Below are 13508 nucleotides of genomic sequence, written 5' to 3'. Positions count from 1 at the left end.
GTGTGTTTTCTGTTGTTTGGTATGATTTTGTTTTATTTCTTCCACTTTAGGATATGTTCTGGATTCCTTGGAGCATTTTTTGTTTATCTTAATCGTCAAGTGGTCCTATGCATCCGGCGTCATACAGCTCTAAGCCAGTTTCTCACCAAATAGTGAGTGCGTTTGAAGATGCTCTCTTTTAGAGACCAGATTTGGATACCCTACTGATATAGGATAGTAATAAATACTTTCTGGAAGCTAGTAGAACTATTTCAAATGTAAGATAGTAAAACTAAGAGAAATTGAATTTATATCACAGTAAGATATCTGCAAATATCAAAAGAAGATATTCTGATCTGGATTTTCTTCTAGATCAGCCCCAATAATTTCAAAGAGCATCTTGATTGAAAAGGGATTCTGTAATATTTATTAAGATGACAAAGGAAACTACTGATTGGACAGGAAATGTCCAATCAATCAGAAAATCAATGGTTGTGTTTCTTAAGAGGCACTGTTTTTTGTGTTGTTTTTTTTTTTAATCTTTTTCTTTTTTTTTTAAAGAAGGAATTAACGTTTATATTTTAAGAAACTTAAAACAACTGAAATATAACTGCATCTTTAAAATCTGAAATACTTTTAAAATCAAAATGTAGACAAATATGTAAAGAATGTACTACAGTATTGCAATCACTGCATACTTAATAAACGGAAGGAGAAACTGATAGCAACTGAAAGGTGTGAATTGCAGTATGGAAGATAAATGCAAAATGAAATAAAGCACTTAGCAGCAAAGGCCTTACAGAGACTTCCCAAAAAGTGTGTTGGTCAGGAATTCAAAGGAAAGTAAAGCAGTATTTTCCCATAAGAATTAATACAACAAAGGTTGCATGCCAAAATGTATGGGGGGAAGGGGAAACACATTTAAACACACTAGGACAGGATATATTGCATGAGGGATGAAAAGGCAAAACTGAATCAGGACGCAACTGGAGAAAAGGCTGGCTTTTGATAATGGGTCACCACACAATTGTAAAAACACATCACCACTGTACATTCAACACTATGCATTTTGTACATCCCTCCCTCGTTCCCCTTAACAATAATCCTGATGGGGAAAATGGCTTTGCTGTCAGTTGAACTCTCTATGAATGATGATGATCAGTGGAGCAGGGCATTAAATTGTCAGTTACACAATTCCAAAGCAATGGATACAGATGTGACAGAGTTTTCATGGGAATAGCATTTATAATCCTGAAGTGATACTGCTACAAGAAAAAAATGTGAGGTTATATTTTAACAGACTTTTCTTTCCTCCCAGCCGCCTCATATACCCTGGGGTTATATCCTTCCTTATAGCTACTGTGACCTTTCCTCCAGGATTTGGACAGTTCATGGCAGGAGAGGTGAGAGTGGGAAGTATATTTTCAATTCTGTGTACTTCTGTAGAGCAGTCTTCCCTTCCCCTATGCCCCAATAATCTTACATCCTGGAAAGGGGAAGAAAAACTTAGGAGAACTTTGGACTGAAGAGGGACTGTACTCTGAGACTTGTGATCTCTGCTATCCCCTTCATATAAAACTTGGAAAAGGTCCACTCTTCTAAGCAAGCAATTAGAAAGATGTTACCCCATGTGCAGAATTAGTTACCCTTTCGCCAGTTCCAGTAAAGTCACTCTTCTCTTCCTGAAGATTAAAAATGTGAATTAAGTCTCATAATCATGAATTACTGAAGTAAACATCTCAATTTTCTTGGAACAGAGGTAGAATATTTATTCTGTATAATCTCACAGTTTATCCCTGTTTTTTTGCTCTGTAGTTGATGCCACGGGAAGCCATCAGCTCTCTCTTTGATAACTATACCTGGGCAAAACACACAGGAGACCCCCAGATCCTAGGTAAATCTGCTGCCTGGATCCACCCCAAAGTCAGTGTCTTCATCATCATCCTGCTATTCTTTCTCATGAAGGTAAGGAAATCTAGCTCACTAAGCCTTTTCCAGTCAGAGTGAATGTTCCTGGTACTTTGTAAAATGATGTTATCTGACAATGGGGAGCTGCTTGGCATTGAATGAAACACTATGACTGAAATGGGGTCTTACATTTTTGATGTGATGTTTGCCCACCATGAGTGCAAAATTAACAATGTTATTAGGGAATAATTTCCTGGCCTTAATACACTTACCTCCTGGACTGCTCCCCAGTTTATCGTCCTCAAGCATCCTGCGGAATGAGTTTCAGGAGCCACTGTGTAGTGGCTGGCAATAAAAGACTACATCAAGACAAGTCTCACAAGATCTGGTAAAACAAGTAATGGAGCAAAAAAACTCTCAGATAATTTATATTTGGCCTAAATAAAGTGTGATACTGTCTATTTGATACTCCTGAATACAGACAGGAGACAAAAATTATCTATATGTGCATGAGGCTCAAGGATTTGTTAGTAGTACTCTAGCATAGTGGAGAAATGTAGCTGAGACCAGCTTTGCTCAATTCCAGGAAAGCAGCAGCAGATTCAATGTTCTGACCTAACATTGCCCATAGAAATTGCATCCGTTCAGCCTCTGAAAGGATTAACTGTGTAACTGATACATCACAGAGCAAGAGAAGAGATTTGAAAGAAGTAGTCATTATGTTCCAAAATCCAAATGCCAAGAAAGAGGTTTTCCAGGCCTGTGTGTGTGTGTATAAAAAATATCATAGAAATGCTGATTTTTCTTAAGAACAGAAAGAGCTGAGGCCACCTTGATATATCAGTTGAATATTTCAATAGATCAGAAATGGGCGTTAATGTTTGACAAAGCTGATTCCATCTAAAGTAAAACACTGTATCAAATTTCTGACAGGCAGCTGAGGGTTCTGCTTCTGTTGTAATTCTGATTATGGTGTACCAAAGAGATAAGGTCTCATTTACTTGAATAAAAGAAGGATGGACTACATGGTATATCTATCCTGAGTCCCATTTAGGCTGTTGCCTCCAGAAGAAGACTATATGTGCTGGTCTAAGTCAGCATTTGGATCAGCCTCAGCACTAACCGCCAGCCAAGAAGGCAAACCACATTTTAGGGTGCATTTGACACAGCATGGCTGGCCAGTCAAAAGAAGTGATCGATATTTAGCATTGGTGTGGGGTGTGGCCTCACCTTGAATATTGTGTACAGTACTGGGCTCCGCAATGTAAAAATGATATTAAGATACTTGAATACATGCAGAGGAGGGCAGCCAACTGGTTGAAGGGCTGGATGTCATGTCCTATGCTGAGGACACTTTGTCTAGTTTGGAGAAAAGGAGGATAAGAGGTGACCTCATTGCTCTGTGCAACTTCCTGAGGAGGGGAAATAGAGGGGGAAGGTGTTGGCCTCTTCTCAACAGATGATAGAATGTAAGGAAACCGCACAAAGCTGCACCGGGGAGGTTTGGACTGGATATTAGGAAAAATTACCTTACCATTAGGGTGTTCAAACACTGGAACAGGCTTCCTAGTGAGGTATTTGATACCCCATGCCTGTCAGAGTTTAAGAGGCATCTGGATAATGCTTTTAACATGTTTTAAATTTTGGTTAGTCCTGAGACTATTCAGGCAGTTGGACTCGATTTTATAGGACCCTTCCAAATAAATTATTCTATTCTATCAAGACAGATTTTCATTGTTTTGCCCAACATAGTGAGAGGACAAGAGGCAACAGCACAAGCTATAAAAAGGGAAACATATGGCAGGTGGACTTCGGGAAAAAAATCTCCCTTTAGTGTGAGTCAGGAGTGACACAACTGCTCAGAAAAGCTGGGGAATCTCCAGCCTTCAAAATGTTCAGAATTCAATTGGACAAGGTCCTGAGAAAACTGATCTAACTTAGGAATTAGCCCTTCTGGAAGCAGGGAGTTGAATAAGAGACCTCTAGAGTTCCCTCACAGTGAAAATTTCCTGAGTCTATGAAATTTTGAAAACCTTGTTCTATAAAATAAAAATAAAATGTATTTATTTATTATAAAACATCAAAACAAAAACAAACAAACAAACACAAGCAGTAGGAAATCTCACCTTCAGAGGTCTATGGCAAAGGAATTCTCATGTTCATTCTCTTGGTGATTTGGCTTCCCTGTCACCATAGCAGTCACCCAGAGGTCTTTTACATCAGTTTTGGTGTGTTGCCAGAGTTCTTCCAGCTCCCCTTCACACCCCACAGACCCTTTACCCTTCACTTCCTGGCTGAACTGCCACATCCCCCAGAATGCGTATCATTATGGATTCACCAGCTTGGCAGTAGAGTGGGATCGCTGGAAATGCTATTGCTGCTCACTAACAACTGCATCCTCTACCTCTGTTCTAGTTCTGGATGTCTGTCATTGCTACTACAATGCCAATCCCCTGTGGAGGCTTCATGCCTGTTTTTGTTCTGGGTGAGTTTGAATTCTGTGTTGTAGTGTATAGGTCTGACAGGTGGAAAGGATGAGAGAGATAGTGCATAGGTACCTGGCAGGCTTCTTCTGGAGGATGAGGAGTCTGCTTATGACTGCCTATGAAAGCTCAGTTAGTAGTTCATATACCAGTCTCTGAGCCTCTGCTGAGGGGGTCCTTTCCCATGCCCTCAAATGCAAATGCTGAGGAGGACTTTCTTGTCCTTTTACATAAGGGAAACCAAGCTGTGGGAAGGCATGCTATGTCATGGCCTTCTCATTTCTCTGCCTTTCTACCTACAAAGAAACTTTCATACTACAATTAGTAATAGTTGTTCCTTTTGCTCCTGAAGCCCAGTGAGAAGAGACAATCTCAAAATAGTACCTGCAATATCACTTAATCCTTTTTCTCTTTCTTCTGACTGGAGTATGGTGACATGGTGACGTATGGGGGTTTATTGTTTTTTAACTGTTTTTAAGTCCAAGACAAAAAAAAAAAAAAAGACTAAGAAACACAAACTCATGACATTCAGCATTAATATTCACAGCTATTAAATGAAATGAACTATGTTAACAGCCTCTGGGTTCTTGAAGGCAACAACTGAACCTGTCAGTAGCATGCCCTTGCAGTAATGAAGGCTAACAACAAGCAAGACTTTATTAGGAAAAGTCCAGAGAGCAAGACAAAGAAAATGGTTATTTCCCAGCAATCAGTATTTTTGGGACAATTCTGGAATACTATGTTATTTTGTGTCCACTTATGCAGGAAATTTTGACAAAGTGCAGTGAATCTAGTGTAGGGCCACTGAGATTGCTGAGGAGCTGGAGCACAAAATGAAGGACAGCGTGAAGAAATTGTGATTATTCAACTTGTAGAAGAGAAAGCCAAGATGAAATCTGACTCTAGGCTTCACCATCTAATTCACCATCTAATGCAGCAAGGTATACAGAGGATAGAAAGACTTTTCTCAGAGGCACGTAGTAAACGGGAGGTAAAAGGCACAAGTAACAAGGGAAATTCTAAGAGACATAGGGGAAAAAAAATGTTTCCCTGGTTAAGGTTTCCAGAAAGAGGATGGGGAATCACCATCCCTAGAGACTTTTAAAGCTGGTCTGGCCAAGGTCCTGGGTGACCTGTTCTCACTTTTAAATTAGCCCTGTTTTGAGCAGGGGTCAGATCAAAGACCTCCAGAGGTCCCTTCCCACCTAAACCTTTCTGTAAGCCTATTATTTTAGTGTTTAGACATTTATAGAACGAGTACATGAAGGTCCCCAACTGTGATCTTAACTGACATGACACAAAGTACTCTGCCTTTTAAAAACATTTTCCTCCTGGCTGGGAATCACAAATACTTTCACGCTTGGTGTGTAAAGGAAGAATGAGGGTTCAACTGTATTTACTTATCTTAGCACTTTTTTTTCCCCTTGGAGTTTAACTTCCATATTTTGTAACAGAGAGCTACTCTTTAATCCCTAGTGTCATTTTAATGTAAATTTTGATTTTGTTTTTGTTAGAAAGTACTCTAGTGCTTGCCCAGCATATCTGCACAGCGCAGACTGGGTGCTCCTTATATGTTAATTCCATAATTGCTGGTGATATTTTCCAGGTGCTGCATTTGGACGTCTTATTGGGGAAATCATGGCATCACTCTTTCCTGATGGGATCCTCTTTGATGGTATTGTTTACAAAATCTTACCTGGAGGGTATGCTGTCATTGGTGAGTCTTTATGTCTTTCTCTTTCTTCACCTGGTCCCATCTCCATATCTTTTCTGGCTGACTTGATATTCTGTTTCTATATGACAGTCTTTCCTCTTCTCTCCCAATTCCTTGTCTACCCTACCTGGGAAAGGTGCAGCAGCTCTGACAGGAGCAGTCAGCCACACTGTCTCCACTGCTGTGATCTGCTTTGAGCTGACAGGTCAAATTTCTCACATCCTGCCCATGATGGTAGCTGTCATTCTTGCCAACATGGTGGCCCAGAGTCTGCAACCCAGCCTCTATGACAGCATCATTCAGGTGAAGAAGTTGCCTTACCTGCCAGACCTGGGCTGGAATCATATAAGGTATAGTAGAAAAACTGAGGTGGATGTAGGGAGTGGTGAAGAAGTAAAACAAAACAGTGAGATCATGGCAGAAGAAAAGGTCATGAAAAGGAGACAGAGAGACTGAGCTACAAAGAAAATAAAAAAGCAGAACAGGCCTGGGGTGAGGAAAAAAAAAAAAAAAAAGAGGTGTAGTAAAAGTAAGGTTCATACACAAAAATGGAGAAAAAGTTCTTTTTTTCACAGAAAGCACAGGTTTGAATCATATGCAATATTACTGAATTTCTGTAAATATTACCAAATTGCTTCAGTTTGGAAGTTTTAGTGTTTGGGATTTTTTTCTCCAAAAATTTTAGAAGTATTTTATTTAGATAGTTTGCTTAAAACAAAGTTCAGTTATTCATATACATGTTTCTCTATATAGTATATATACATAGGTATGTATATATAAAACATATATATGTATGTGCATAGAAAGGCACGTAATTTTTTCATGGGGAGTAATGGAGTGAAATACAACTGTAATGAAAATCTAGTTAATCTGTGTTGATCCTGTTGCAAAGACCTCCTTGGTTACTCTTACAGATTATTTAGCAACTGTATAGAGAACACTTTTTAAATAAGTGATCATTTTATGTGTTTCTTTGAGGAATTTATCTGCTAGACATTTTTAATATGCTAACTCTTAACTTTGTTGTCCATAAATTCACAGCAAATACAATGTCTTTGTTGAAGATATTATGGTTCAAGATGTGAAGTTCGTCTCCTCCAACTGTAAATATCGAGACTTGCAAACTCTGCTCCAAAGCACCACTGTTAAGACTTTGCCTTTGGTGGACTCACCAGGTCAGCAAAGTGGAGAAACTAGTCCTTCCTGAACACTGTCTCAACTCAGAATCAAAGAAACTAGCTCTCAAATTATACACTTTGAAGAAGATAGTGTGACCTACTACATAAAAAAAAAAAATAATAATAATCCTAAATATCTTCCACTATGTATCATGTATGACAGAAGGTTGTTTCAGCTTTGTCAGCAAGGGAGGCTGAAGTGTGGGGAGAGAAGATGATATAGCAGGTAAAAGAGGTGGGGGGGGACTTGGACAACGGGGAGGGATCTTGTATAAGTAAAGAGCCTCATGTGGTGCTGAGAAGTGGCACAGCTTGATGGTTAGCTTCCCAGAGCCTCACAGCATATTAGCAGCAATTAACAGGGCTGGTCAGTGCCTCCTTTATAGCTCATGATAGTGCTAGTCAGAGCACTTCGAAGAGGTTGGGAGGAGGAAGGGGCAGCATGTAGCATGAGACATTCAAAACCTTGAGGGGGTTTAACTGTTTCTCTATTCTGTTATGCAGAGACCATGATCCTACTGGGGTCTGTGGAGCGCTCTGAACTGCAGGCACTCCTCCAGAGACATATCAGCCCAGAACGGCGACGGTGCCTCAACAGAGAAATGCAGCAGAAGCTAGCTGAGGCACCTTACAATGGACACAGTAAGGGATCAGGGGCAACCCCACCAAAGCTGAAGCATGAGTCTTTTGCTTATGTTGATGAGGATGAGGATACAGATGAGAAGGCAGAGGTGAGGGGGAAGAGAAGAGACTTCATAAAGACTGCTTAAGAAGCAGCAAGACATTTGGAGAGGCTGAGAAAGAAATGACACAGGGTGGATCTAATTTTCTCTCCTTTCAATAACAGCTGCCCCCGCCACCAACTCCCACTTCTAGTTACCCAGAGGAGCCCAACGGCCCAACAAGTCCTGTTAAACAATCACACGAAATTTTGGAGCCACAGCAACCCCCAGGTATGGTAACTTCTGGCATGCCCCAGCCATATCTTAGTTAGATTATGGAAACCTTAAAGCTTGCTGTGTGTATGTGTCTGTGCAAGGTGCTGGCTTCCCAGACACTGAGAGAAGGAATTGGTCTGTCAGCTTTCTCTGTTTTTCCTATATTAAAGGCACTTTGTAAATGCACCTCACCGTCGGTGTAACATACCTGAAATTATCTTCTGTTTGTGATCCCCCAGACAGCTTGGAAAAGTAGGTCCACTCAGGCTGCTCTCTCTCTGTCAGTATTCCCAACTCCATCATTTGCAATAACATCTCCTTTGACTTTTTCTGAAGGTTCTGCATGGAAGGGTCCCATCTCTTCACCCTGTGAATTAATCTTCCTGGGAAAAGAAGCCTGAGAGCTAAACAGCTGTACTTATTTATGGAGTTGCTCAACCATCTCCAAAACTGAACAACTCCTCCCTTGGATGCACATCTCTTTGTGTCAGCTACATTAATTTGATGGACAAATACCGATGCATTGTGTTCTTTTTGTGCTGCTCTACCTTTATGACCTATGTTTCCAAGACTGTGTTCATATTTCATTTATGATTCCTATATCATGTACATTTGATACAGGATGGTGGTTTTTTTTATTTGTTTGTTGTTTGTTTGTTTTCCTTTATGTGTCTTGAAATATGCAGACAGTGAGTAAGCACAGTGGTGTAGCCAAATCTTGAGAACAAATACAGAGAATAGGGCTCTGGTTCATGCTTTTAGACACCCAAAGGTTAACATATAATATAGCATATAGCACATTCTGGATTCTTAACACCACTCATGTATGACCAAACCTTTAAGGCATAGGAAAATCTGCATTATGCTACCATGGCAGTAGGGTGGTGGAACAGCCATTCACCTTCCTTACCAAATCATAAAAATAATCATATCAAAACAAGGACATTGTGTGAGACACTTGAAGTGAAGCTAGTGCTGAGTGATCAAGGAGTGATGAGAGGAAACGTAGCAGGGGTGACTTCAAAAGGCTTTCCCTACCATCATTTTTAGTTTGGCTCAGAACTGTTGTTTTTTCCAACTGATTTTCCTCCACAGCCTTGTTCACTTCACAATAGCACCAAACCCTATCTTCTCCCCTTTTCTAATTCCTGACTGCCCTTCCTAGGAGAATAGTTCTGCAGTCATTTTCGTTTCAACCATTACACTGTTAGCCCAGCATACACTTCTCACCCTTTTGTACCTGTCACGTTCTGTCCTTTTGACATGTTTTGTCTTTGAAGTAATTTTCAAATTTCCTTTTCATACTCATCCTCTAAATCACATTTTCCTTATAGATTGCAGAAACCTCTACTCACAGCAGTTTCTCCCTTGTATCACATTGTTTACTGTCCTGGTAGTCTTGTTTCTGTTTTTTCCTCAGGGTCATTGATCTATGACTATCATCCACAAGGGCTATTTTGTAAATGGTTTCTGTCCTCTCCTTGAGGAAAAGATATTGCATGGAAATGTTTATTCTGGCAAGTCCTAGCCACTATTTTACAAACTGAATGCTAGACTGTGGCTGGCTGAACCCTGTCATTCACAGTTAACATGTCCCTCATGCTATTTCCCAGCCTGCCTTGGGCAAGGAGATGGGCATGGTGCTTTGTATTTTTGTCTCTCATTCATTCTTGTCTCTTATGCATGTTTGTTTTTATCCTTCAGGCAATTTCCGGAATTTGAGGCAACTGATCCAGCAGCTCTTGTGCCCTTTCAACAGTCCACTTGAAAGAGAGAGTGATGTCCAGGTTAGGGATACAGAAAGCCTAGCAATACCCTGAAGAGAGAAGGGATGTGACAGAAATAGAACCTTCTACCAGAGCCATTCAGAATCTGACCAAAGTGTGTACATACTTATGGTCCTGAATTCTGACAGTGTCAGTGGGGAGCTCCCTCCAAGAAGAAAGGGTGTGATTACTGTAAAAGAGTGTGCATCTTGCTAATGAGCCATTTGTGCTCAGGTGTCAAGGCTACCATCATGACTGAGACTGGGCATCTTTTTCCAAGTAAACATAATTCTGTCTAACCTGGAACAAAGTGCAATTCTAGTCCATTTGGCAAACAGTTTTAGGTAGTTAAAAATGAAAAGATGGTTTTTGAATTTGCTTATTTGAAATGTCTGTACAGGGTTGGTGGATATCATATAGAGCCTATGGGAGACCTATCCTCTCTAGGGCAGTAGTTGGACCCCATGTGGGATGTCTGAGAGCATCTAAGGCAGCATTACATGACCGTGTTTAGGCACCTGAATTGCTCCACCAGTGTTCTTTGGCAAGAAGTATAGAGTGCACTTTTTAATATACTAGTATGAAGAAAACCTAATAACTTAGTAAATCATTATTTGGAATAAAAAGGGGACCACAATGGGTAAGGAGGCTGTGTACATCTTTTTTTTCTGTACTTTGTGAAACTGTGTACTTCATCTATCCTGACCAGTGTTTTCTCCTACAGGAGCCAGTGGAACTCATTGATACAATGACACCAGAAGAGGTAAGACTGGATGCTGAATGCGATTGATGTCAAGTGAGTGCTTCTTTTGCCCATTCCCTATCATTTGCAATTCTTTCTTACAACATCAGCAATTACCACATAAAGCCAAAGATAAAGCCATTTTCTTCTTCTGAGACTTGTACAATGGGCAAGTCTCACACAATAAGAGATTGTTCTGCTAGATGTACTGAGTAAGGCTCCGAGTAATCTGATCTAGCTTTGAAGTCAACTCTGTTGTGAGCAGGGTGTTAGACTAGAGACCTCCACATTTCCCTTCTCACCTAAATCTATGGGTCTATGTTGTTCCTTTATTCTTTGCGCAAAGGAAGTATTATGTTGTAATGACAAGGGAAATGTCAACTCAGAAAGGAAAGCTAAGATGTTCATTCTCTCTAAGCAGGAAAGAGCAATACTTCACCTTCCAAGAAAACCTCAGAGGTATTGGAATTGGTCTGTTCACAAAGGGACTTGATACCTGCCAAGGAAGGGGTGGGAAACATGAAAGGGGTAATATAATGGGCAAAGCAGGTGAACAATCTACATGGAGTGGAAGAATGACTAACAGGCAAATGGACCTGGTTTGGGTACATAACCAGCAACACTGCCAATTACTGTAAGAGTGATTCTCCTTCTTTCCTGTGTCAGATAGATGCTTGGGAACAGGAGGAGCTGAACAAGGATGTATGCTTTGACTGCTGCTGCATAGACCCTTCCCCTTTCCAACTGGTGGAGAGAACTTCCCTGCACAAGGTGGGTGCAGAACTCTCTCTGAGGCATAGTCTGTTTTTCTCCACCCCATCTATCATTGCAAGACTAGTCTATGACATTTCTTCTCCTTTTCTTCACCTCCAACTGACTCACTTTCTCCTCATCCAATTATAATTATCACCAGCTACTTCCATATCCAGATACAGGCGTAATTTTGTTCCCGTACCTTTCTGTGTGATACAGTATCTGTGTGATACTAGTCTCCTGGAAAATGAAAGGTTAGAGGTTAAGACGTTTGAGTACATTTATTAAAATAGCTTTTGGACACAACTTAGGATTTTCCAGACATTACACTAACAGAAGCAGCATATGCTACTATAATGCTAGGAACATTAGCTGGAGAAATACACCCTGGTTTGTTGGTGCACAAGACTGGAATGAAGACTCCTGAATTTCTCAGTGTTTCTGTCAAGGTGTAGAGTCTGCCTCAGCGTGTGAGAAAAGTTTCTTCAAACCAGCCTATATTATAGGCTCTTCATCGACCTGAAGCGCAAGAAAAGAGGAAGCAAGGTCATACTGATGTCCAATGATAGGACCCAAGGGAATGACATGAAGCTGCAACAGGGGAGGTTCAACCTGGATATTAGGAAAAGGGTTTTCACCAAGAGGGTGGCTGAGCACCGGAACAGGCTCCCCAGGGAACTGATCATGGCACCAAGCTTGCTGGAGTTCAACAAGTATTTGGACAACACTCTCAGACAAATGACTTAACTCCTAAGTATTCCTGTGTGGAGCCAGCAGTCAGACTCTGATCCTTGCTGGCCCCCTCCAGCTTGGGGTATTCTGTGATAAGACTTCTAGACTCACTGCAGAATGACTGGAGGAAAAACAATCATTACATAGACATATCAGGAGTAAGAGAGGATTGGGGTTTCACTAAATGGAAAGGGAAACTGGTCTACTGAAGCAAAACCACACACTGCAAGTTTTTAATCAATTTTTTTTTAATGTGAACTGTCACCAGGTGCCTTGCATTAAATTAATTACTATTATCCCAGTCTTTAGCAAAATAAGAACAGGCTAGCATACACTTAAGATGAGTTTGGTGTTTTCTAAAGGACTGACTGAAGGAATCTGAAAAATACTCGCATTTGAGAGTTTAGGGATTACAAAAAAGGATGCCTGAAGAGTGCAAATGAAGAAGGTTCCATACCTCTTTATAAAAAGAGCAATTTGCTCTTTTTCAGAGAAACTCTGAAATAACAGACATAAGTTGACTTGGATGCACAAAAAAAAGCAGGAACAAATAAATAATAAATAAATAAATAAGCTACTTGAGGTATGCATAGTTAGAGCTAAGTGTAGCAGTACTGAAAATTGAAAGAATAGCACAGCTTATTGTGATCAAATTGTATTTAACCAGCCTGATTTTCTTTCATGCTAGGGTAAAATGTCTTCTGCCTGAACACTGACATTTTCCTTAATTTACACTTGAACATGACATTCAGCATCTCATGTGATGCTAAAGAAAAAGGCAAATAACAGTTCTGAAAGAATCACTTCATGTAAGGCCACAGGTAGGGTCCAGCTCAGTTTAAAGAAACTGGAGGTTAAAAATATTCCACAGATGAGCACTGAGAATGCTGAAAGTTTCAGAAAGCATGGAGTATATTTAGGCTGAAGAACAGAAGACTGATAGTAGTGTGATACCTGTCTTTTTCAGAAGTCTTTGTAAGAGAAAGGGAGTAACTTATTTCCAGTGTTCCCACTGCACTGGGTAAAAAGCAATAAGCTGAAGTTTTGACAGGAAGTATTCTGGAAAAAAAATAAAAAAATAAAAAAAAATGCTTCTGGTGGTAGGGAAAGTACTGGAATAAATAACCTAAGTAGGTTCTGACAATGCATATTACTATGTGATAGTCATCTTCCAGCACCAAAATGAAAAAGGATCTTCACAAGTCCTTAAATGTACAGGGAGATGGAGGATAGGAAGAGAATGTGCTCTACATCATGAACACACTCCCAACTCACAGCTCAGCAGAAGGACCAAAGGGTAGTATTTGCTAGCTAC

At 40.3% G+C, this 13508-nt stretch overlaps 1 protein-coding gene across 13 annotated transcripts in view; it reads left to right on the top strand.

Moving 5' to 3' along the window:
• Positions 1–13508, top strand: part of CLCN1 (chloride voltage-gated channel 1) — an 84644-nt gene that overhangs the window by 58621 nt on the left and 12515 nt on the right. For 10 of the 13 annotated variants that reach the window (XM_080586128.1, XM_080586127.1, XM_080586134.1 and 7 more), the window contains 12 exons: positions 51–152; positions 1298–1382; positions 1795–1944; positions 4303–4372; positions 5977–6087; positions 6221–6434; positions 7126–7259; positions 7767–7993; positions 8110–8215; positions 9905–9987; positions 10691–10729; positions 11375–11479. In XM_080586128.1, the coding sequence (XP_080442254.1) occupies positions 51–152; positions 1298–1382; positions 1795–1944; positions 4303–4372; positions 5977–6087; positions 6221–6434; positions 7126–7259; positions 7767–7993; positions 8110–8215; positions 9905–9987; positions 10691–10729; positions 11375–11479 (1426 nt within the window). The remainder of the gene's footprint in view (positions 1–50; positions 153–1297; positions 1383–1794; positions 1945–4302; positions 4373–5976; positions 6088–6220; positions 6435–7125; positions 7260–7766; positions 7994–8109; positions 8216–9904; positions 9988–10690; positions 10730–11374; positions 11480–13508) is intronic. The other 3 variants (XR_013948850.1, XR_013948851.1, XM_080586129.1) reach the window with 2 other exon arrangements.

This window comes from Anser brachyrhynchus, assembly GCF_964034855.1.
Source record: "Anser brachyrhynchus genome assembly, chromosome: 1".
NCBI lineage: Eukaryota > Metazoa > Chordata > Aves > Anseriformes > Anatidae > Anser > Anser brachyrhynchus.
The sequence above is the reverse complement of the archived record's forward strand: the minus strand, read 5'-3'. Positions and strand labels throughout refer to the sequence as shown.